Here is a 25,861-nt window from a genome sequence, read left to right on the forward strand (position 1 = left end):
TCATAGACAGAAACATGCTTGTATGTACATAAAATACCCACGAGCTACTTCTAGGGTAGCCGAGCCACCGAGGAGAACAGGGAGCACTGAGCCAGGCACCAGGACACACGAGCATCAGAGCTGGAGAGAGGAGAGGGGACGATACTTACTGACTTGAAAAAGGAGCCATTTTATGAAGTTGGGAGGTGAGCACATGTAAAAAGAGCACGTATTTCTTTTAACACTCACCCAAAAAAGGTGTATTTTAAAAGGTTTAGAAATGATGGATGGACATATGCTAAGTGCTCACGTGGATTACCTGCAGGAGAAGCCTAGTTCTGTATCAGATGATGCTCCTTACTTTTTCCACAAAGACACTTCCATTTGGAGAGGGAAATAAAGAGGTATTATTAAGTAGCATTAGCTACCACAAATCAGTGAAAGACAGAGTCACAAGAATCATTTTCTTTGCTGTTTTATTAGACCGTGCTATCAGCAAGAAATCTCAAGTAAGACTTTTCTGTTGTTCACTTCCTTGTGAGGGACTGCTGACTGCAGAGAGAGGAGGCCTTACACGAACTTATTAAAGGCCCCGGCAACTGGAAGATACCCAAGCCGGTCTTTACATATTCGAAGAGCAGGAGAGAAGGGGTGAGTTCTGCCCAGCTCCCAGCACACGCAGCTAGGAAAAGTGAGGGACAGGGAGAGACTGCAGAGACACGTCTCCCCTGGGCAGACAGAAAACCGCCCCTGAGAGTGAGCATAGTCACTGGAGCACGCACGCCCGCCATGTGGCAACCGCTTGCTCAGACAGACCCCTCTTGAGGGTCGCCTCCATGTCTAAAACTCTTCGTTTCATTACAGGAACCAAGTACTTCCAGGTGGAAATGCATCCAGTGACCGTTGGGTCATTCGTGTCTCTGAATGCCACAGGTTTCACAGTGGTGACAGACTGGGGACCACGGCAAGCACCTCAAGGTAATGGTGGTTCTGGGAAGAGGACAGTAAGGGCATGACAGCGATGGAATGCCTATAGAGGAGGGCTCTGGCAGTATTCCTCCTCAATCCTACGATTAAAAAAAATACTTTTGATCTTCTGCCTAGAAAACCCATTAAAACTATAAGAAACAAAATAATTACAATTTGACCAAAGGCAACAATTTATACTTGAAAGATGTTTTTTCTTCCTACAATCTACATAGAAAAGGTCTATGAGCGGGGCGCCTGGGTGGCTCAGTCGGTTAAGCGGCTGACTTCGGCTCAGGTCATGATCTCACGGTCCGTGAGTTCGAGCCCCGCGTCGGGCTCTGTGCTGACAGCTCAGAGCCTGGAGCCTGTTTCGGATTCTGTGTCTCCCTTTCTCTGATCCTCCCCCGTTCATGCTCTGTCTCTCTCTGTCTCAAAAATAAATAAACGTTAAAAAAAAAAAAAAAAATTAAAAAAAAAAAAAAGAAAAGGTCTATGAGCTAGAATGAACTTAGGTCATCTCTATACAACACTATGCTAGAGTAGAGATACCAAGTTAGCTAAAGCCATGGGTAAAATACCTAAACTGGAACCAGTCCTATCCAAATGGAAATGTAATGCTTCTCCACAAGGAAACAAGTATCAGAAAAAGCCAGTTTTTGGATTCTCTCCTGTTTAGGGTATTAAGCCCTGGTGGACACTCAACGTAGACATGTCACACCTCTTCACTTGGCCTGTTTTCTCACTTGTCAAATGAGGAGGTGGGACTCCATTATCTCTTCCAGTACCGTCTTTCTGAGTCTGCTCTAGGGAGCACACCTCACTTTTAGATTTAAAGAATTCCTGGCATAGCTGTCGCCCTAAAGAATTCAACGTAAAGGTGCACTAATACAAGTCCAATGCACAGAACAAAGCAGATACATCTTACTCTGTCCTGAGTCAGACACCTGATATCCTGGACTCCGAGCAGGCCACCATACCGTAAGGGCCTCTGGGGAGCAGGAACTGAGACATTTCACCTGTTGAGAAAGAATGGTACGCAGGGCAAGAGCAAACTATTAACCCCGCTACTAGAAAATCAGCACCAACCAAAGAGGGATGTAGGGTAAAGACACAGGGAGTCAAGGGTAAGAAGCAGTAGGGCAGATCAGCATGGTGGCGCCAGACTAGAGAAAACCGAGGCCAACTGCAAGCGGACATTAAGCAGCTCTCTGGAATGGACTCTACCCATTGTGTGAAGGAAGGATTACACAGAAGGGCGGCAGCAGAAACAGTAAGAAATAAAAAGGTAACAAAGTCTGGAAACGACCAAAACTTCCATTAAGGAGGAGGCTGACTAAACAAATCATGCTACATCCATGCCATGAAATAACATGCAGCATATAAGGCACGGGAGAGGTTTCCCACACTAGTATATGTGATCTCCAGGGTTTACAGTTAATAACAAAGGCAACAGAGGACAGCAAGCAGGTATAGAGAGTATGCTGCCTTCCTCTAAGAAAGAATCAGAAATACTGCCTCTATACACACACACTTGCGTGTGCGCACACGCACATAGTATATACTTATCTGTTCATGTTTTTAAAAAGAGAGGATGGAAGGAAACAATGTCCATAGAAGGGAGGGGAAAGGGATGGAGGCCCAATTCATCTGAATATAGCACAATTCATAGGTTTTTTTAGTCAGACAAATCAGAGACATACAAACTCTAGAAATAAAGTATGTCCTTCTTGATGCTGGTTACATGGATGGGCTCAGTGAGTAATAATTCATTACGTTCCTCTTCTCTGTCGGACTCGCCTACCCTTTTGCTATAGCTTGCACGTCTGCGATTGTAATTCTGTTATTCTTCAACAAAATCCATTTTTAACATGCTGCTTTATTTTTATGGTTAACACAACACAGTGGCAGTGAGCATCCCTACCTAGCATATGGACTGTGGCATCCAAACACCACATGCCACTAAAAGGAGCCAGGGCTCCTCAGAAAAACCTCAGGTCTGCTAAAGAATATGGACAAGGTGGGACACCTTGCTGTGACAGAAAGGAAGCAGTTACAGACTCACAGGGTCACATCCAAAGAACACAGAGCCAACTTGGGGAAATAACACGAGCTTCAAAAAATGGCTTTAACAGGTTGACACACAACTATATACATATCCATAAGTTTATGAGACTAGAAGAAAAAAAGCCACAAAAATGCTCTGTCACGTTGGAAGGTGCTAGTCCTGGTGCACACTAAACAGCGATAAAGACGAGAAGGAACTGTACTACAGAGTAACCAGAACTGAGATGGGAAACCTTCTTATAAGAGAATGCTAATAAATGCAGAAATACAAAAATCTTCATTTTGCACTTGCCCATTATAGGCTAAATCACTGTCCCCCAAGATACCCAAGTCATTACTCCTGAAGCCTGTGAATGTCACAGATGAATTAAGTTAAGAGCACTGAGATGGGGGGTAGGGGGGAGGACCTTGCATTGCATAGGTGGGACCTAAGTGTAATCACAAGCATCCTCAAAATCGTGTACTTTAACCGAGTCTCTCCTACAAGCCTGCAGAAGGAAACCCTGACGACACCACGACCTACCCCAGTGAGACGGACTGCAGCCGAGTCTGTGGTAATTTGTTACAGCAGCAAAAGGAAACTAATACACCAATGAAATAATAATGGACACAAGTAAAAAGGCAGTTAAGCCCATTAGATCCCTGGTTGGTAAAGAACATAAAGGAATCAGCCTGCTGACACGGTAACCACTGATCAATTTTAACATCACAAATGACCGACGTGATGCCTCCTGGTATAATGCAATATGGTCCACAGCACAGTGTAGGGTATACTCTTGACACCTCTCCTCCCTCCCACTTCACCCCCTCCTCCAGGGGGGCATCAAACCCGAAACAAATTAAGCATCTAGACATAGCCACTGGTTTATGGGAAATATGAGGGTCACAGAAACATACCACATACCATGATAGAATCAACCAAATCCAGAATATGGGAAATTCCACAGCACAAATGGCCCTGTTGCTTTTGTAAATAAATGGCGTTAAAAAAAAAAAAAAATAAGAAAATTGTGATATATTTTAAAAGAGACAAAAGAGGCACCAACGAAATGCAGTGTGTGGAGAGACCTTCTTTAGGTTTTGATTCAAACCAACCCTAATATGACGTTTGGAGAAAACCAAACACAATAGATACTGGATGATACTAACAACGTACAGCTAATTTTGTCAGCTATGACTTCTTGAAGCCCTCCTCTACTAAAGATACATGCCAAAGTATTTATTTACAAGTAACACAAAATCTGAGATTTGCTTTAAAATAAAATACTCAAGGGGTGCCTGGGTGGCTCAGCCAGTTAAGCATCCGACTTCAGCTCAGGTCATGATCTCACAGTTCATGAGTTCAAGCCCCATGTCGGGCTCTGTGCTGACAGCACAGAGCCTGGAGCCTGCTTTGGATTCTTCATCTCCCTCTGTCTCTCTTCTGCTTGCTTGTGTGCGTGTTCTCTTTCTCTCTCTCTCAAAAATGAATAAACATTAAAAAAAATTTTTAATGAAATAAAATACTCAAAACTAAAAATGTTTTGGGGGGCGGGGGCAGAGGAAAACAAACCAAAAATGGCAAAACGTGACAATTGTTAAAGTTGGTTTATAGGTGGAGCACCTTGGTGGCTCAGTCGGTTCAGTGTCTGACTCTTGGTTTCAGCTCAGGTCATAATCTTGTGGTTTGTGGGTCCGAGCCCCACATCCAACAGTACAGAGCCTGGTTGGGATTCTCTCTCCCTCTCTCTCTCTGCCCCTCCCCCACTCATGTTTTTTCTCTCCCTCTCTCTCAAAATAAATAAACTTTAAAAAGATGCTGCCAAAGCTGTACTCAGAGGGTGAATCAAACGTATAAGTTTTATTATAAGGAAAAATGAAGATAAATGAGCTAAGTATTCAAGTCAAATGTTAAGAGAAAATCAAAGAAAGTAGAAAAAATAAAAGAAGAACTAGTGAGATAGAAAACAAAAACAAGAAATAGCTGACCTGATCAATCAAAACCAAAATCAGTTTTTCTGAAAATAGCAATGAAAGAGCAATTAACTCCTGCTAGTCTTACAAAGAAAAGAACACACAGAGAATACAATGTCACAATGATACAATACTATCCTTGCTTGGTTTTGAAATAAGAACCATTACAAATGGCAGTAATTATGTCTTCTGGTAGCTCCCAAGGAAGTAAGAGCTTCTTTGCCCCATGGGGCCCCAACAAATTTATTTTTGTATCTCACTGGCATTAATTGGGTTCTAAGCCCACCAGGGGACCAATAACCATAGTCAAGGGACCAAGGGGATAGGATATGTCTATTAGCTGTGGCCAATCAGGGTCCACCCATGCAGCTGGGCCCTTTCATCCAAAACACACAGTTTGTACGTGGTGAAAAGGGTGGCCCCCAGAGGCAAATCAAGGCACTGTTTGCTTCCCCAATCAATGAGTGGGTGCTGCAGAGAAAAGATCTTAACTACAAACCAGTTTACAAACATGAAAAGTTGTCAACAAAACACCAAACCAATAAATCCAGCACTTAGTTTATAAAATAAGACATCATGACTAAGTAGGGTCTGTACTAGGGATTCAGTAAGGATTCAATGTCAGGAAATGTATGCATCTCAAATTTATAGCTAAAAAGAGAACATATATACATATACGTACACATATACATACATGCATACACACACACACACACACACACACACACACACACACACACACGACCTGATAGAGGGCCATTTAAAAAATGCTCAAAAGAATGTGGAAATTCAGTGTCTGTTCCTTGTTTCCTATTGAATTTAACATCAGCAATAGAAGGAAAAGGCTATATGAAGAATATTTCCAAGAGATAAAATATATCATGTTTGTGTAAAGCTAAAAGTACCCAAATGGCAAGGATGTCTACTATTGTCACAGACTGTCAAATATGCAACCTAAGTAGACGTAATTAAGCAGAGACAAATGTCACTATTTGCAGATGACCATCTTAGAAGTCCCCTCTATTATAACAAAAAGCTAGGAAAACTAAAGGAAAGTTTAGTACATCAGCCATACAAAGCACACACAAGCACACACACAACACACGCTAAAGGCCCATATCAGGGAGATGATGCCAGGTTTCAGTCCAAGAGACTTCTCACAAAGATGTCTGTCCCCTCCAAGTTCATCTACACCCTCAAGGAGATGCCCAGTAACATCTGTGGTAGGCTGAAAACGGCCACCCAGAGGCACCAGCTCCTAATAGGTGGAACGCAAATGTTAACTTATTTGGAAAAAACAGTCTTTCCAAATTAAGTTAAAGATCTTAAGGAGGCTGCCCTGGATTATCTGGGCAGGTGCTAAATGCCACTGTTAAGTGCCCTTATAAAAGAGCAGCAGAGAGACCCCACACAGAAAAGGGAGCTGTAAGAGGACAGAGGCAGAAACTGGAGTGATGTGGCCATAAGCCAAGGAGTGTAGAGGCAGGCACCAAAAACCACATGAGGCAGAGAACAGCTTCTCCCCCGGAGCCCACAGAGGGTGTGTGTGGCCCTGCCAGATTTCAGATTTCTCACCTCCGGAACTGTGAGAGAGTAAATTTGTGTTGTTTGAAGCTACTAAATTTATGGCAATTTATTAGGGCATCCCTAAGAAACTAACCCAACATCCCAGGAGCTTTTTTTTTTTTTTTTTTTTTTTTTACTGTAAAAAAAGTTCCCAAATCCACCTAAAATCTGCCTAGATTATTTGGCCTCAAAAGAAAAAAAAAAAAAAAAAAAAAAAAGAGTTGAGATTCAAAGACTAGCAAAACACATGACAAAGCAATAGTAACTAGTACTTGGTGTTGGTTAAGAAAGAGGGAAAAGTATGAATAAAACAGTCTCATGAGTACTATGAGTTTACCACTTGATACAAGTGCCCCTCCAAATTAGTAAGGAAGGATAGCAACAGACAGAAGTGGGCCAATAACAAATTTCCGTTTTGGAAAAATATAAAAATTGGTCTCTATCTCATGCTATACACCAAAATAAATTCCAACTGCATTAGAGATCTGAAAGTAAAAAATCAAGCCTTAGGGAGTTAGAAGATTGAGGAGAAAAGCCAGTGATTTGGGGGTGCAAAAGTCTACCGAGGATACAGACTGTAGACACCATCAAGAAAGGTATTGACTCATTTGACCCTCGTTAAGAGGTTAAGAATTTTATATAGCACAGATCATCTACTAGAGAAGTTAGGATACAAGTAAGAGCTCTCTGTTTGGCAAACATCTCAACAAGCTAGGGTGTGATCACACAGTTCATAGAAAAGTAATACAAACCACACATAAACAGGAAGGGACGTTCATCTTCGCTCAGCCCTTTATGAGATCAACAAACATGAATAAAAGTGGTGCAATTTTGGGGGCCGCCTGGTGGCTAAGTCGGTTGAGCATCTGACTCTTGATCTCAGCTCAGGTCTTGATCTCAGGGTCATGAGTTCAAGCCCCCTGCTGGGCTCCACACTAGCCATGAAGCCTACTTAAAAAAAAAAAAAAAGTGGTACAATTTTTCAAATGGTCTGGAAAAACAGGCTACTTGACTATTGAGGATGTGTAAAACCAGAAGGCAATTTAAAAACACATCATGAAGAAACAGACACACAATCCAATTCGGCAATCACACTTCAAAGAAGCCACTCTCCAGAAGCACCTGCAGAAGAACGCAGAAGGCATAGGTGTAACACACAGAAGAAAACTCACAGAAGCTCCGTCAAAGGCAAAGAACTAGAAAGAACACAAGTTCGCATAGGTGAGCAAGTGGTAACTACACGGTGACATGTCCAAACCACAGTAGGCACGGTCTCAAACAATGAAACGACGGCTCAGGTAATGACCTGGAGAGAGCAAAAACAGTATACAGGGCTTTATTTTTTAAAAATAGACTATGGGCTTCCCTGTAAGAGGGTGTCCACATCACTGGTGTTTTCACAGTCCAGGTGAAGTGGCAGGCCACTTCCATGGGGTGGGAACGCTGCAGAGGCTGAGTGAGGTGAAGAGGGCAGAAGACATCCGTGCAGGAGATTGGTAACACACAGGGTTGACTACTCAAATAAGCAAATACATTAAGGGATACCGGAATCAAGGAGTATCATCGTTGGAAAAGACAGCTACCAATTTAAAAGGGAGAAACTGGAATGAACGCCAACATATCTGATCGGAGTTGGAAGTATTGGAATGAACTCATGTGTTTCAATAGAGAGAAAAACTCATGTTTTGCAATTGAGAGATAAAAGTAGACATGACTGTGTTATAAACACACACGTGTGCATATGGGTACCTGTGTATACATGTGTGTGCGTGCGCGCGCACACACACACACACACACACACACACACACACACACACACATTCTGTGGCTCTCTCCACTGAGAGGACCTGGGTCAGTAATACTTCAACAACAACCTACCTGGTGCCCAGACTCTGCTTCTCTTAGTACCACTTGCCATAAAAGGAGGTCTCTTTGAAGAAAAAGGCTGATTCCAGGTCCAGGGAAGGGAAGGTACGTGAAGAGCCCAGAGTGTCTTGCTGTACCAAAAAGTAAGAGTTTCTAAACAAATATGGGGGAAGCTTCAGAAGGACACAGGAGCCAGCTTTAAGGGGGGCACTCTCCAGTCAATATGAACATTACCGTAAGTAATGATAAAGGTTGATAACGTAAGTAAAATGGGCAACGGTTAGCCTATATGGATACAGACACATGACCAAAATGAAGATTTGACAGAACAAATATTTAGCTTCGTAAGTAGCTCCCCAGCATGTACTTATTAATGACACAGACTCCACAATGGAGAATCTGGCAGACACCACCTTAATCAGCAATCAAAGTGAGCACCACTGATAATGGGACAAACTGAACCTGTGTGCCATCTGACAGAGTGCAGAGAAAACCCAGAATTCCTTCTGTGCTATTCCAGCCAAAACAACAAAGCCTGAATCCAATCAAAACGTACTACACACTGAGGGACACTCTACAAAATAAGTGTCTGTACTCATTAAAGGACGAGACCAAGAAAGCCAAGGCAAGATGGAATAAATAGTCCTGTTTGTTGGTTTTTGTTTTTTTATGCTTGTTTTATTTACTTTGAGAGAGAGAGTGTGAGCAGGGGAGGGGCAGGTGGGAGAGAATCCCAAGCAGGCTCCACACTGTCAGCACAGAGCCCCGACGCGGGCTTGATCCCACAAACCGTGAGATCATGACCTGAGCCAAAGTCAAGAGTCGGACGCTTAACTGACAGCCACCCAGGAGCCCCATAACTGTTTCAGTTTGAAGACTACAGAGACCCAGCAATGAAATGTTATTGTGTGCTTCTGAGTGGATTCTTCTGGTGAAATGTGAATGGGTCTGAAGGTAGCAAAGCATTCTTGTTAACATCCTGATTTTGATGGTTGTATTGTGGTTAAGGAGGAAGAGTATCTTATTTGTGGGAAACACCCCAAAATATCCAAGGGTGATGAGGATTCATGTGCCCAATTTACTCTCAAATGGTTAAGAAAGTGTTTTCTACCAGTCTTACAATTCCTCTGTAAGATAGTTAAAAAAAATTAAACATACTTTTTAAATATATTTTTTAAATTAAATTTTATTTTTTGTGAGAGCACTCACGGGGCCTCGTGGGGGACAGGCAGAGAGAGAGGGAGAGAATCCCAAGCAGGCTCCAACCCATGACCCTGAGAGCATGACCTGAGCCGAAATCAGGAGTCAGATGCTTGACTGAGCCAGTCAGGTGCCCCTAGAACTACTTCTTAATTTAAAAATAAATAAATAGGGGGGCGCCTGGGTGGCTTAATCGGTTAAGCGGCCGACTTCGGCTCAGATCATGATCTTGCAGTCTGTGAGTTCGAGCCCCGCATCGGGCTCTGTGCTGACAGCTCAGAGGCTGCAGCCTGTTTCAGATTCTGTGTCTCCCTCTCTCTGACCCTCCCCCATTCATGCTCTGTCTCTCTCTGTCTCAAAAATAAATAAATGTTAAAAAAAATTTTTTTTAAATAAATAAATGACTGATCTTGGAAATAAACAAATGACACTGATCCTTCAAATTCAAAGCTGATTACATGTTTATTTGTTGGGCTTGGTGTGTATCTCACTCATCTTCTATGTAGCACAACGAAGTTTTATCTCCATCTTACTAACCTCCGTTATACGTCATCTTCTCAAAGTTCATAAACACAGATTTTCAAACCATCACAAAGTGTCAAGGAAGCTGCTGACAGCACAACCTGAGACATGCACAGCTGCTCATCCCGGACGACAGCAAGGTCAGCATGGGTCCCACACCAGCCCCCCCCACAGAAGGCAGGAGCCCCTCGGTGCTCCTCAGGCTTTTCAGACACCACATCCACAAGGGAAATGCACAGAACGCCCCATCTGAGCTCGCACTGGGAACCCCAACAACAGACCCAGAGACATCAGCAGATGGGGTGAGCCACGTCATGTAAAAGGAGCACTGCCCAGGGCAGGGTGAGGAGAGCGACCATGTCATTTAGCCATGGCTTACAAGAGAGGAAAGCACACACACAACCCTACCACTTCAGGACCAGTGAGGAGAGAAGACAGACAAAAAGTACATTTTGGAATTAAAATATTCTTACCAAGGGGCACCTGGGTGGCTCAGTCGGTTAAGCGTCAGACTCTTCATTTTGGCTTGGGTCATGATCTCACGGTTTGTGAGTTGGTTTGGGAGTTCGTTGGGCTCTGCACTGCCAGCGCAGAGCCTGCTTGGGATTCTCTCTCTCCACCCCTACCCCACTCACGCAGGCGCATGCGCTCTCTCGCTCACTCTCTCAAAATAAATAAGTAAACATGAAAAAAATAAAAAATAAAATTCTTACCAAATAAGGGCTAACCAGGCTACAGCCTTCAATAAAGCCACATGCCCGAATGATAGCAGACAATCACTATACAAGTCAACTCCAGTGACCTCAGATGGAAGGGAAAGACCCACAGACCACACTGAATCCTTCACATGCATTTCCTCCTTGGGGATTTAGTCCTAAAACTACCAGCACAACCTGAAACCAACAAGACTGCATTGGAAAGAAATGGAAAGGCTGGAGGTTTACACACACAGTCTCCGGCTCAGCAGCATCTCCAGCATGAAGCATACCCGAAACCCCAACCACCCCAGAACAAGGTGAGGCTGACCTAGCAAAGGCCACATGTCTTTCACGGATCAAAGGCTTCTACCCACGCTTCTACAAATTGACTGCTGACTCTCCCGGAGCAACACCATCTTTTTCTCTCTGTTCGCCCAATCTTTCAGAAAAGATTCGCCCTTACCGATCTCAAGGGGACATGGTGATCATCTTCAGCACCTGTATAAACTAAGGAGGGGCCCCGAAAGCCCCGAGTGCGACGGGTCCCTCTGGCTGCAGCTGGCTCTTGTCTGCACGTCCCAGACGCTGCTGCGCTGAGCACCGGGAGCCAAGGGGCCCCGCGCACAGGCAGCCTGGCAGCACTGCTGAGCTCACTGGCGGGCGACAAAGGCAACACAGAACTTTGGTCTCATGGGCTGGCGAGTCAGCGCCGAGCATAAGCAAGTGTATCAAAATAGAAGCCTTGTTTCAAAAGAAAAAAATTGTATTCTTAAAATTGATCTCACAAACACTGCTTTAAGCTGGTACTTCAGGACCACCTAGCTAATATTCTATTTACCAGAAAAAGTCAAAACAGCACACATCATTCAGCAATTCTATTTGAAAGGTAGTTCTAAATGAGCTAAGTAGCAATAAAATCGGAAAGCACACCACACAAGAGTGTAGAGCAGCACATACTTGTGATTTTGTGCACAACAGCTGGCAAGTGCCCGGAGCCCACACTTGTCCTCACCGGATGCCCGACGTCCAGGAGTCAGTACACTGTCTCCACCAGGAAGAACACAAAGACAAAAGTGAGCGTCAAGTCCCCAGCAGACACGCTCCAGCCCCTTCTCTAAGTCATGGGCACCATCAATAACATGGTTCACAACTGTCAGAACGGCACAACAGAAAGGTGGAAAGGTTCACGCAGGGCTAGCTTTTCCTCTTATGTTATTTTTTAATTATAAAACTAAAGAAAGTTAAACAGAGGGCCAAAAGTTTTCAACCCTAGATAATAAGGAACCAGAAACCACACATCTGACACTGAGGGGTCGGCCCTGGGAAACGAGGACACTTCTCAGCAAGTCACTCACCTCAACCAGATCTTAAAAACAGCAACAAAAAAAAATGCCAAATACCTGACCCCCTTTCCGAAATGATTTCTTCTAGCTCTCTCCGTCTGGTGTTGTTCCTTTTCCTTCCTACCTTTACTTGTTCCGAGAGGTCTGGTCCTTTCAGAGTGTCGTCTCTAGCCTAGCCACTTCCCCTAAGGCTGTTTGTGGAGGCCAGCTCTCTCTGGAGCCTCCAGATGCAAACCTCCTGGGAGGCCGGGCACGGTTGCCACGCAGGTAGCTGCCATCAAGGCACCTGCACACAGGCTGCTCCCCCTCTCCCAGGAACCATACGCACCCAGAGGCTTGCAGGGTGCCTCAGAACCAGGGATTAGAGGAACTCGGCCCCCTCGATGGAGTCACTGGCCCACAGCGCCTTGCCTCCCAGCCCCATTTACTGAACTGCAGCCACACAGGGCCAGTGACGCACAACGGCCTGACACACCACACCACCAGCAAGTTCCCACAGCAGAACCTCCCTTGAAGGGCAAAACCATTTCCACAACACTTTCTGCGTGTGGCAAACGACAATACTTGCTAAATGCACCTGGCTCAAGTTATCTCCCCTCTCCAGAAAGAAACCAAAAGTAGCACTGGTCCAGCCTGCACTGTATCTAGAAGCTTTAAGCACTGCCATCATCAACCTTGCTGGTTGATGGCGTGTCCTGCTCCTGAGTGGGGGGGGAGAGCTGAGCAGTGTTCACAGGGTCCCCTCTCACCCAACACAGCAAGGCCAAGAATTACTGCTCCGCTTCATAAATGTGGTCCCCAGCGCCATCCACATGCCCAAGGTGAGATGCTAGAAGGTTCGCACAAAGAAACGAATGCTGATAAAGACACAGTCTAGAAGACGAGCACAAGGAGACAGCTTTATGCCAGAACACCAGGCCAAGCAGCAGCTGGCCCCTAAACGGTGTGCTACACGGAGAAGGCACATGCTCTGAATGCTCTTGGATCACAACAGTTTGTTAATCCGAGCACATCCAAACCTCAGGAAAAAGTTACTCCACGGTCGGCTGAGGCCACAAATTCAACAGCAGCTTGAAGAACACAAGAGCAACACATTGGGACCTGGCCTTTAGACTGGCTTATTGCTCTGTCCAGTGTACCCCTGAGTCTAGAAAGCTATTCTGGAATTCAGCAGCCCACTGTAATTCACCAAAAGTTAGCAAAAGACAAGTGTTCAGCATATTCCCATTTTAGTAATCAACGCTGTCCTGCCTATTCGTTCCCTCACAGCACACACAGGTTATCTGCCACAACCCCGTTACTCTGCTGTGTCACAGGGATCCAAAACAAGCAAAAGCCTACCGATGGCTTATCCTATAATGCAGACAGGGACGGGGCAGGTAAAACCAAGAGAGGACTTACTCCACGAGGCCTGCACATCCACCAGATGATGTCAGGGAGCCGGTGGTGCTGGGTTGCTGTAACAGGACGGAAACACCAGACCAGAAGGAGTTCAGAGAAGAAAGCGGATCCCGTACAGCGGCCACAGATGGACGGACAGCAGCTGTCTACAGGTTACCGCAGAGATGGGCCCTGCACGACTGCACACTCTAGGAGTGGAACTTCCATTTCCCTCCACTTCCTTACCTGAAACTTGCTGATAGATATGTACTCGGTGAAAAATTAATCTTTAATGATTGAACCAAGGAAAGAGACTCAAAAGTCTAAGGGGTGCAAGACAATTTTAGTATTTATTTCAGAGTAGACCATCTATCTTGCTGCAAAGGCTTGGACGGCCCCACTCTTGAGCTAGAAAAGAGTGTGTGGATAGGATACTGCCTTCTCCACCCCAAGCTTTGGAGTAGCCCTAGAGACAGCAAGGAAACACCAGATAAACAGGTCAAGGCTGAATGTTTACATGTGTCAAACTTCTAAAACTGGCGTCAAAGACAAGGATGGAACAATTATGGATCTTGATTGTGCCCTGTCTCCATTCCTGTAAAAAGGAGCTGCTCTCAATGGTGGTATCACTGTGAGGATTGAGTCAGCCCACACGTAGTGCTCCACCACAGTGCACACAATAGGCTCCGTGAGGACGGTCTATTACCACCACCCTCCTGGAGATCTGTGATGTGAGGGCTCCAACAGTACGGGCAACGCGGCCCTAAACCAGCCACTCGTGCAAGGAGCTTCGTCCAGGCAGCCTCCACTCTTAACTGGAAAATGGAGCCTATGACAGCTACAGCCCAGAACCCTTCTAAGGACTAACCCTGCAAAGCAGGCCTTCTCAACCTCAGCCCTGCTGACCTCCTCAATCAGACAATTCTTTGTCACGGGCTGTCCTAGGCACTGTAGGATGCCTAGCACCTCTGGCCTCTAGCCACTAGATGCCAGTAGCGCCCCTGAGTCATCACAACCAAAAAAGTCTCCAGACACTGCCAGATGTTCTCTGGGGGCCAAAATCACCTGGTTGAACCACTGCTGGAAATAAAGGGCATGGGGCCTGTTGCGTAGGAATCAGCAAATAAAAGCTTTACTAGGCAAAGCTTTTCCTATCACTTGTGCATCCTTGAAATGGATCACAGAACGTGCTACATGAGTGACTAACAGCTCCAAGTGCCGTCCTTCCAAACTTGAAAACTGAGTTTCTGACAAACTGAGTTAGTTGATCAAGTGTTCTGTGCTATCAGAAGGGTGATAACAACAAAATCTCAGATTCAGCTTTCTTATCTTTAAAAAGAAGGAGCTAAAGTCCTATAGGTCAAGAAACACCCTGAGTCACAAGGGTGATTAAGAATGGGCCCTAGGGGCACCTGGGTGGCTCAGGTGGTTAGGCGGTTAAGCACCAGACTCTTGGTTTCAGCTCAGGTCATAATCTCAGTTTCACGAGTTCAAGCCCTACGTCTGGCTCTGCGCTGGCAGCACAGAAACTGCTTGGGATTCTGTCTCTCCCTCTCTGCCCCTCTCCTACTTGCTCTCTCAAAATAAGTAAATAAACTTAGGGGCAGCTGGGTGGCTCAGTCAGTTGAGTGTCCGACTTCGGCTCAGGTCATGATCTCATGGTTTGGGAGTTCAAGCACTGCATCAGGCTCTGTGCTGACAGCTCGGAGCCTGGAGCCTGCTTCAAGTTCTGCGCCCCCCTCTCTCTCTGCTCCTTCCCCAGCTTGTGCTCTCTCTCTCTCTCTTGAAAATATAAACATTTTTAAAATTTTTTGAAAAATAAACTTAACCAAAAAAAAGAAAAAAAGACTGGGCTCCAAACTGAAGTCCAGGCCTCCTGACTCCTAGTCCGGTGAGGACCACCTCCCTCACTTTACAAATGTCTCAACACTTTGTCCAGTCTGGTAGAAAGAACAAAGGCCTCACCATCTATACTAACGGACAAGCACTGCTGTTACGTCTCACAAGGTCCACCTTCAGCAATGTCTAAAAATATCAATTCATACAAATAAAAGGAAAACCTGAAAGAGTTTTCAGAAAACACTTATTTGTAAAGAAAAATTCATACAGATTGCCGAACGGTACCTGCTAACTAAATACTGGCTCCCTACTCTCCTTGCTCCAGATGAGGCCTGCTATTCCCATAGCAGGTGGGGTCTCAGGGTGCAGCTCAGCCTCCTGAGAAGCTCCTACACCCATGACAGACCCTGGGATAGGATGGGCAGGGGCCAGAAGGCCACATTAATACTGGTTTTATTACCACTATAGCGAGCCTGCTGCAGTGCTGGTCTACCAAGGAAAAGGACTTTCATCATAAAAAGACTGTAGAACATGGGGGCGCCTGGGTGGCTCTGTCAGTTAAGCAATCGACTCTTGACATTGGCTCAAGTCATGATCTCGTGGTCATGGACTGGGCCCCATGTCAGGCTCCGTGCTGAGCGTGGAACCCACTTGGGATTCTCACACTCTCTCTGCCCCTCCCTTGCTCGTGCTTTCTTTCTCACTCTCAAATGAAATAAACATTAAAAAAAAAATTGTAGGGGTGCCTGGGTGGCTCAGTCAGTTGAGCGTCTGACTTCGGCTCAGGTCATGATCTCGCGGTTTGTGAGTTCGAGCCCCGCATCTGGCTCTGTGCTGACAGCTCAGGGCCTGGAGCCTGCTTCAGATTCTGTGTCTCCCTCTCTCTCTGCTCCTCCCCCGCTAGTGCTCTGTCTCTGCCTCTCTCTCAAAAATAAATAAAGATTTAAAAAAAATTTTTTTTTTAAAATTGTAAAACACAACTACAATAAAACAACATAAAAACTGGTAATTTCTCCTGATTCTTGTCTAAGAAATATCTCCTAAATTGTTTTATCTAAGGGTTTTTCTTGGATATGTAATACATGATTTAAATAAAAACATGATCATAGTATACGCATTGTTTTACCACTTGCTACACTTAATTCCATTTAAAATGCATCATGGCTGTCTTTCCAAATTCTACGTGCAAATTTCCCATTTATTAATAACTGCACGTTGAATGAAAACAGAAATTCTCTACTGATACTGCATGCTTTGTGTATGTGTCTGATTACAAACACTGCTGGAAAACATATTCTCTGCTCACTAGAGCCAGCAACTCTACACACAGGAAAAATTCACACAAATTCAATGATAAGATTAGAGGGGGGTACATGGATAGTCATTGTGGAGGCAAAATTACCCTCCCAATGAGCTAAATTATTTATACCCCACAACACCTGAGTACACATGCCCCCCTCACACTTGATAACTAAAATGGTCATGTTTACTTCTTCCAACTTTTAGGTGAAATATGCATTCAATGTCAATTCTCTGACATGAGCAAAACTGAAATCTTTCTTTGCTTCCCGGCCATTTCAATTTCTTGACTGTGAAGACTGACCTTTTTCACCTCCTCTTTTCTGCTAGGGCATTTCAGCACACATGTAAGACAAAGGAAAACCCACATGTAGGCTACAAAGGAGTAGTAAAGAACAGAAGAATTACAAATGTAAGTGAAATTCATGTTGCAAGCTAAAAGTAACATTGCTGATGGACACCCAGGAAGAAAAATGATCAGAAAATACTATTAAAAAGGGCTTTTTTTTTTTTTTTTTTTTTTTTTTTGCCTTTCACACCCTGGTTAAAGGCTGTGATTTTCCCCTGGAAAGGGAACTAGAATCTTTGGAATGGGGCTACCCGTTACAATGGCAGGTGAGGCACCATTCTGAAGACACAGAAGTTAAGTTCATCTGTAGTTACTGCAAAGATTGTAGTCTTCTCCCAAACTTGGCCCCCTGGACACAGGCAAGAGGCAGGAAGGTATTTTTGTGGAAAATCTGGAGACAGAAGGAAGCTGACAGAGTGCTGTAAGGAAATGGCCCAGCCAGTGCCTCTGCAGTGAATGCCACAGCTGGCAAACCCCACCTACTGCCACATGAGCACAGGGAAAATATCACCAGATACCACAGAAAGGCTTTGATACGAAAGCCAAAACCTCAAACAAAAAGTAGCCTGAAGTAAACTGTGACTTCGGCAAAAGAAAACCTTAACTCAGAAATGTCCTCAGAGAGGTAAGGGGAGGTACAACAGCTATGAAACAAAACCAGGGTGTCAGAAGACACAGCGAGTAAGAGAACATTCCTAGAGAAATAAAGTGAGAACTCAACAGCACGTTCAGAATAAAGCTGAGAATATATGCCAGAAAGAAGGTGGGCAACCTGAGCAAAACCAGAGTGTCAGTTCAGAAGGTACAATAGTCTAATTCTACAGAGAGAAAGTGAATGGGAACAAATCAAAGCAATAAATCAAGAAAAATGCCCAGAGTTAAAGAACAGGAGTTTCCAAATAAAGGAACCTAAAGTAAGGCAAGACATTAGATGAAAACTGACTCCAAGGGACATTGCTGCACTGGGTGTTTTGAACTTCAGAGAGAAAATCCACTAAGCTTCAGAGAAGAAATAGCCGCACATGAAGACCGAGGAATCAGAATGGCTGAAGCCTTCAGTAATAGCCCTGGAAGTTAGAAGATGGAGCAAAATGGTGTCCAACTCTCACTCAGATACACGGGTAGAAGTAAAGCACTTTCCAAACACACGTGTTCTCAAAACATTCTCTCTCATGCGTCTGTTCCCAGACAACTTCTTGAGCAAGTGCTTCATCAAAATGAGAGAGTAGTAAGTCAAGAGAGATGGAGACATGGGTTCCAGGAAACCAAGGACCCAACGCAAGCGGGTGGTGAGATCTTCAGGAAGATCCCAGCAGATGGGAGCCTGGGGGAGATTTATTCAAAAGGAGATTAATGAAATATTGAATTTCACCAGATAAAAAAAGACTCCATTCTTTCTCTTTTTTTTAAATTTTTTAACATTTATTTATTTTTGAGACAGAGCTTGAGCAGGAGAGGGGCAGAGAGAGAGAGAGAGAGGGAGACACAGAATGCAAAGCAGGCTCCAGGCTCTGAGCTGTCAGCACAGAGCCCGAGGTGGGGCTCGAACTTGTGAACCATGAGATGATGACCTGAGCCGAAGTCGGCCACTTAACTAACTGAGCCACCCAGGAGCCCCCAAAAAGACTCCACTTCTTGAAAGAAATTTAGACAACTGTTGAATTTGGGGTTAAATTTTAATGACAAACATACAGAAAACTAAACACACAAAAAACAAGACTCACAAGAACTTCAGGGAAAACAAAACCTGATCCAGGAAAGGAAAAGCAATCCCATCACATCAGTTGCCTAGCTGTGAATGGCACTATGGAGTAAAAACTCAAACACTAAATACTGGACTAACCAAACTAAACGTGCAGCCGTGTATTTACACAGAGAAGGCAGAGCAGTGAAAGAAAGCTAGAAACTTCATATCCATGGAGTCAAGTAAGGAGACAAGGTGTGCAACAGGAGAGAAAAGAGCAATAATTGAGCAGGCGAACACGTGCTGTTTAGAGTCAGAGGCAAAGACCAAAGAAACCCACCAAGAGATGGACGTGTATGCTCTGCAGGAAAGGAGACACGACTGGGGAAGACTGGGGAAGGAGATTCATAGTGTCTTCGTACAAGCCTTTCTACGTTTATTTCTCCTTTTTTTTTTTTTTTTTTTTTAACACTTATTTACTTTGGGGAGAGCAGGGGAGGGGCAGAGATGGGGGACAGAGGATCCAAAGGAGGCTCTGTGCTGACAGGCTGACAGCAGCGAGCCCAATGTGGGGCTTGAACTCACCAACTGCGGGATGATGACCTGGGCTGAAGTCAGACACTCAACCAACTGAGCCACCCAGGGGCCCTATTTCTCCTTCTTGAAACTACTTGAAGGTATAACCTTGATTGAAATAAAATTCATTTTTAACTTTAAAATTCATGAATGCCAATAAAAAGTATTAAGGCAGAGTACACACAATGTATTGTTACCAAATTAATGGCAAGCATCAAAATGACTAACACAACATGATGCCCAGACATGTCTGGAACAACACGTCTGGCTCGTCTCTAGCAGTATTCGAGGAACTTTAGTATGCCTGGCAGAACAGCCTACTAGGGCCATTGCTTCTAAAACGTCTCTGATTTTAGCACTATAAAACAACAACAAAAACACACAAAAAAACAAACTTACTTTAGCCCAAACTAACTTGTGTCATCAATTTTTAAAATGTCATACCGATGAAAAGAGTTTGGTTTTCTTGGTTTTTAAATGTGAAATGTTGTGGTGTTTTCATAACTTAAGGGAAAAAGCATTTTGACTCACTGATGCTCTCTGGCTGTTTTTCCACTTGGCCAAAAACTTTTCCAATATGCATGCCGGACTTCTTGCTACCATAACGTGGCAACTGAGAACTCAGCTGTGTGCTGTGTTTCTTCCAGGAGCTTGGTTATTTTTTAATAGGAAAGGGATGAGTCTAGCCCTGTGAGATGGATGTATGCTGAATGGGCCTTATCAAATGTAAGTACCACTTGGTACTTCAAAAAATGTGTTCTCTGCTCAAACCCTTTCGGTAAATAAACAAGTTTCAGATGGGAAGCATTAATGGAGAGCCTATCTCATCCACTTGTCACTAAAGCTCATATAAATCATCCAGGTGGACAATGTAATCACTTGAAATCCTGTCCAAGTTACAGTGCCCTAGATTGGGCTGACTGAAGGGCATAAAGCCCTTTACAACAGGACCTCGGGCAAGCCCTCTACCACTTGAGATGTTATTAGCAGCATGCCAAATTCTCACTCAACCTCTCGCCCATTTGTGCCACCAGCTATGGCTGTCACGCATCCCCTTGGCATAAGCTAGTCTTCCTATTTAGAACACCTCATCTTGGAAAAACTCTCATCCCCTAAACCCAGTTCAAGAACCACATTCTTTGTAAAAACTTTCCAACAGTAACTACTGCCTCCTCCTTCGCATCTCTGTATCTTGTATGTATTTCTACTACTGCACTTAAAACTCTGTAACCTAGTTACTTTACAAGTGAATCCCCCATACTAGACCATAAGCTGCTTAAGGAAAAGAAAAAAAAGTCTATATCCTCTTTTATCTTTATGACCCTAGAACGCTTAAAAGTATCTGGCACACAATTCCCAATAAACGCTTTTGAATTGAACTGCTGAAGAAGTGAAGTCATGAGGCCGAACCAGTAGCCCTAAACAAGAAAAACAAAGGAAAAGAAACACATAAAACTCGATGACCCAAGTTCTCCCATCAGGCTGCCGAGAGGCGGAGCTTGGCCAATGAGAAAGGGCCCTGTGCAGAGATCCAGCTGGGGTTGGCCCCAGAGGTGCCCAGGAACGTGGGCTGATGGCACCTTAGGAGCGCTCTCCTTAAACTCGCTGTACATTTATCCAAGTGAGGCTAACCTGATTAGAGAAAATCAGGTAAGCCCATCAACAGTGCTTGGCACACAGAAGATCTAATGGAAGTTAGCGTAGGAAAGGAAGTTTAATCCTCACTGTAAATTATTTATCTGGCTTTTGAATGTTGTCCCTCAAGACTTGAAGGGGTGTGCTCCATTTTTCCCTAGCCTAAAAGTCTCATGATAGGTTGACGGTTGATGTTTCAGACCCAGAGAACTGGGAGTTCAAGCGATGGAAGCCTTTTTTAACCAAATATCTTTTCAACTATTTTAAAACACCGCTTCCAAGTACCTTAATATTAAACGTACTTAACAAGGTTAGCTTGGGGGTGCTTATTTTTATCAAAATCGTTAAACTTGAAGACGAGGTTTCATTCAATGTTTCAATACCCCAGGTTTGGCTCCATCCATGAACGCTACAGTTATTCTGTAGGACAGCACTACCAGCTGCTTCAGACAAAAATCCTACTTGTGATGTGCCCTGTGGTAACAGGACCTCAAAGGGGCACCTGGGTGGCTCAGTCGGTTAACCGTCCAACTTCGGCCCAACTCAGGATCTCACGGTTCGTGAGTTCAAGCCCCGCGTCAGGCTCTGAGTGCTAACAGCTCGGAACCTGGAGCCTGCTTCAGATTCTGTGTCTCCCTCTCTCACTCTGGCCCTCCCCAGCTCATGCTCGCACTCCGTCTCTGTCAAAAATAAGTAAACTTAAAAAAAAAAAAAAAAGTTAACAGGGCTTTGAAACCAAACTCAAAACTGAAGGACAAGTCACCCTGTTCCTGGAGATTCCACTCACCTACATCCCCGCAGAGGTTTCATCTGATCATAAATATTGTTTTGTAAACAATACACGGGGAGGTTTTCTCTTTGGATGCACACGGCGTGCAAACCCTCCTACAAAGTCTGACTCTCTCATTTTCCGAGTCGATGGTAGAGAACACTTAGCAAGTGCCTAACATGCCCTGTCGGTATCCCCCAGCGTCCCCAACACTGTGCCGTAGCCCATCAGAGTCTCAGCAACTGAGTTTGCGCTCGGTCGGGGTCTTGAAGAAAGGCGCCCTGTGCGAAGGCATTTGGGTCCGACAGCTGTGGGCCTGCAGGCCGCCGACGGGGAGAAAGGACACCCAGGCCGACGCGGCCCGGGCCGGGCGGGTCGCCCTCCCGTCCCCGAGCCGCGTGGCCGCAGTGGACTTGGGGACGCGCCCCAGGTCTCACCTCGCGACCAGACAAGTAGACCGCGAGGGGCCGTGCCCGCCCCTCCCTCCCCCCGGGCGCAGGCCCCAGCACGGGCGCACGAAGGCCACGTCCCCGGGGACGGGCGCCCAACTCGATGGTCCGCGCACAGGCCCGCTGGCCCACGTGACCCGCAGCAGCCAATGGAGGCGAGGCCCCGACACCACCGAGACGACGGCGGCCCGGGGCTAGACCAGCCCCACTCGGCCGCTCTCAGTATCCTCCGCTGTCCCGCTCTGGTGCTCCCAGCTCGGTGCTGCCGCCATCTTCCCGGAGGAGAGGGCCAGAGGCGAAGGCTCCCGCCCCGTGGTCGCTCCGCAGTCTTACTGTGACCTGCCCTATCCCCGTCCGCCTCTCTTCTCCTCAGCAGCCACTTAGCTCCTTGTAAAGAGATGCCCTTCACCCCACTCTAGGTACTCACAAGGCAAAGACTCACATTACCTCTTCCACTTTATCAGCGTAAGGAAACCAAGCTCATAAGGTAGGAACTGTGGCGAAACAGGGACAAGCCGCCATCTTGGTAAAGGAGAAGAGGCTACGCTTGACCTCCCCCCCCCACCCCCAGCCTCTATATGGCCAACCGCCGTGGGAGGGGCACGGCGCCTGCGCAGAGGCGGAAAACGCGGATGGGCCTGCGCCTGCGCACTCGGAAGCCGGCGAGTGGGGGTGGGGAGGGAGGCCAGGTCGCGCCAGGGCGAGGACAGCGTTGACAAGGGAGCAGGGAGCGGGTCGGCGTGATGACGCCATCCGCGCACGGGGCGGGGAAGGGCGGGGCGCGGGCGGACGTCGGGCACTGGGCGGGTCCGCGGCGCGGTCGGTTACTGCTGTTCTTTGGCTTCTCCGCGGTGAGTGTCTTGCCGTGGGTTCCGCGGTCGCAGGGGCGTGAGCTGTGGGCCGATGCAGAAGCGGTGGGGGTCCGCTCGGGGCGGCGGTCGACCGGCTCCGGGGGCGCTCGGGCGGGGCGGCTTTTTGGGTGTGGGGGAGGGGCGGCAGGATCGGTGTGCCTGACCCTCCTCGACGCTCCCGGACTTTCCGCGAGCCCTCCCCGCCCCTTCCTCACCTTCCCCGGTTCTCCTATTCCTCGGGATCCCGGGCCCTCCCCCACCCTGCCCGCCCCGGGGTCCCCGGCCCTCCCTGGCCCTCCTCGGGCCCTCACGGCGGGAGGTGTCCGGAAGAACCCGAGCGACCCCTTGCGCATCCTGTGCAGAGTACGTGGACCACTCTGATAATGGGCCTGGGGCGCGGGCGGTCGTGGTTGGGGAGGGAAAGTCCGGGCTGCGTCCTGTGGGGCGGGTTTTGTCGTGCGGCTCTCCCGTTGTCCACCCCGCCATCCTGTAGCCGAGAGTAAGCCTCCACAAGTCCTCGTTGTCTTGTTAAGTTTCCAGGCTCTTCCTGGCCGCCGATTAGAGCTGGGGCGAGGAGGAGGAGGTCCCGGCCCTGTGCACAGCCAAATCCGGAAGGATGGAGGTGGGGAGGGGCCGCCATTCCCATGAAAGCCTGAGATGTGGCGACCTGTGGCTACCGTTGCTCTCAGTAAAAGCTCAGCTGGGATGGCCGCAGGACCCACAAGACCTGGCCACCTTTTTTACCTTTCTGGACTCATTTTTATCAGCACCAGCCCCACCTTCTCTGTCCTCCCCCTTCTACAGACGCCTGACCCAGCGCCTTGAACTTTCCGTTCAAACTGTTGGGTCTTTGTCACCTTTGTTCTTGGCCCAAGCCCTTCTTTTTGCTTGAAACCCGGTTACCTCCCCACCTTCTGCTGTGTTGTTAGAGATTCGGCCCAGAGTCGATTTCCTCTGGCTGGGTTAGGTTTGCGCCTGGTGTCAGCCTTTATTCTCTGTGGTAGCTTTCTACCGGATTGTTGGTCTTTTGAGGGGCAGGAGATGTGTGAGTCTTGTCACCCTTACCCGTTGTCTAGCACGATGACCAGCACATACTGGTCATCGACTCAAATCATAATACCTCAAAAGAAGTCTAATGTTCTAAAATAGTCTTGCCATCTTAGTGATACGTGATAGCGTAGGGGTCACGAAAGCGGTTTCCCAGTGCTTGCAATTTGAGGTCCCATTGTTTTCGGTTTTGGTAGCTCCCACTCGGACTTTCTTTGTACCACCCAGTACCCTGACTCACAATGTGCGCTGCTCCGTCAGGTCTTGGCAACATATGGCTGTGAAGGTGATCCTCATGTTTTTTTCCTGTTTTCCACTTTGATCTCTCGCCTGACACAGAAGCCCAGTGTAAAGAACAAGGGCTTCTCAATCAGATCGTATTTGCATTCTGACTGCTTTTGAGCTAGCAGAGTGACCCAGGGAAATGGCGAGGGAAGGAAGGACCACCCTCTGTTGTCATTCCTAAGTGTGATTCAGGTCTTTTTAAATTTCAAAAGCAGAAAATGCTTTAAAAAATTTTTTTAATGTTTTCCCCCACAGAGATGGGAACATCATAACTCATTTGGCAGTGGAATTGGGTTGAAGCCATTTTATATTCTGTATTTGTACCACTTTATACTAACGGTCATATATGCCACTATAGAAAATACGTTTGATTGTGGAATGTGCTGCCCTAGAGGCCGTTGAGGATGTTGTGTTGTATACTATACAAGTACCTTCCTCCAATCCAAAGAATCTGAATGCCGAACATTCCAAGAGTTCTGGATACGAGATTATGGATATTTGGAGTCTTATACTGCAGGGTCGTTTTGTGGATTGGGGTAATGTATGCAAATATAAGAATAACATGTCTGTGGTTGGCAGTTATGGACAGTCCACTAGTATAAATACCACTAGCAAAAAAAAAAATGTACGTTTATTGCCAAGAATCCATTTTTATCCATCTGTTTTTCATCTTTTGTTTTGGAAAAGTTGATTTGTTCTATGTGAATTGGGATGGGAGTATTCTGTGGAAGCCATGTTCAACAACAAAAAAAATGTTTATTAAACAATTGCTAGCCTCTAGAATGAGCACAACCTGAAAGAATAAAATTTTCATTTGACCACATTGAGTTTAGGAGAGCCAATGGCCTGCACTCAGTGTTTAAATTAATCACAGTGGTTGGCATCCTGTGTTCTGGTTCTTCAAAAGTTCAACATTCCTCTTTCAACTTTCATTTTACATTAGTTAGTTCTAACCTGTATTGTTAGAAGATCACAGTGGATTCAAATTATATTTCAGGGAAAAAAAACAATATGGAAGAAATAGGATATGACAAGAAAAACTTGATAAATTAAAGAATTCACAGCCTGTTCCAATAATGGTATTCTCCGTTTCCCAAACTTGTACATCCATGTAGCTCTTACATACCAGGAAACTGATAGGGAGCAGTGAAAGTCCCCCTTTTCTCCTATGGGACATCCTCAGTCCTGCTCAACAGGGTAACAAGGTAAGGTGAACACAGGTGGGCTCGAGGTACAGCATCTTCAGGGTGCTTGCTGAATAAAGTTGTTGAGAACCCAGGCTTCAGTGAGGTGAAGCAGGTCTGTGGGAGATCAGGGGAGACCTCCGTGATAGTCGTTTGTGCTACTGGGTTGGTTTGAAGTAAGATACGTGTGATAGCCTATAAGGCAAGTGCTCACTCTTTTCCACCCTCAGGCACTTACTCTTTTATGTGAACTGAAGCTCATTTTATCCAGTCCTTTAGCGAAAAAGCCACATCAGAATTCCACTTGGGGTTGGACCACATTTATATACTGATTTGGGAGAAATAGAAATGATT

At 46.0% G+C, this 25,861-nt stretch overlaps 2 protein-coding genes across 11 annotated transcripts in view; one reads left to right on the top strand and one right to left on the bottom strand.

The window, feature by feature from the left end:
- LOC123599730 (high density lipoprotein binding protein) overlaps positions 1–22,750 on the bottom strand; it is a 76,472-nt gene extending 53,722 nt beyond the window's left edge. The window contains exons 1-2 of one of the 5 annotated variants that reach the window (XM_045482006.1): positions 22,588–22,737; positions 11,775–11,858 (exon numbers count right to left, since the gene is read on the bottom strand). The gene's annotated coding sequence lies outside the window, so the exon portion shown is untranslated. Of the gene's footprint in view, positions 1–11,774; positions 11,859–21,709; positions 22,268–22,587 lie in introns of those variants that run through there. The other 4 variants (XM_045482003.1, XM_045482004.1, XM_045482007.1 and 1 more) reach the window with 4 other exon arrangements.
- Positions 22,390–25,861, top strand: part of SEPTIN2 (septin 2) — a 35,617-nt gene continuing 32,145 nt past the window's right edge. The window contains exon 1 of one of the 6 annotated variants that reach the window (XM_045482014.1): positions 22,390–22,627. Coding sequence is in view for 3 of the 6 variants with exons in the window: in XM_045482012.1 (XP_045337968.1) it covers positions 22,884–22,991 (108 nt within the window). In the remaining 3 variants the exon portion in view is untranslated. Of the gene's footprint in view, positions 22,628–22,813; positions 23,355–23,524; positions 23,614–25,861 lie in introns of those variants that run through there. The other 5 variants (XM_045482012.1, XM_045482011.1, XM_045482015.1 and 2 more) reach the window with 5 other exon arrangements.

This window comes from Leopardus geoffroyi, chromosome C1, assembly GCF_018350155.1.
Source record: "Leopardus geoffroyi isolate Oge1 chromosome C1, O.geoffroyi_Oge1_pat1.0, whole genome shotgun sequence".
In the NCBI taxonomy this organism is placed as follows: domain Eukaryota; kingdom Metazoa; phylum Chordata; class Mammalia; order Carnivora; family Felidae; genus Leopardus; species Leopardus geoffroyi.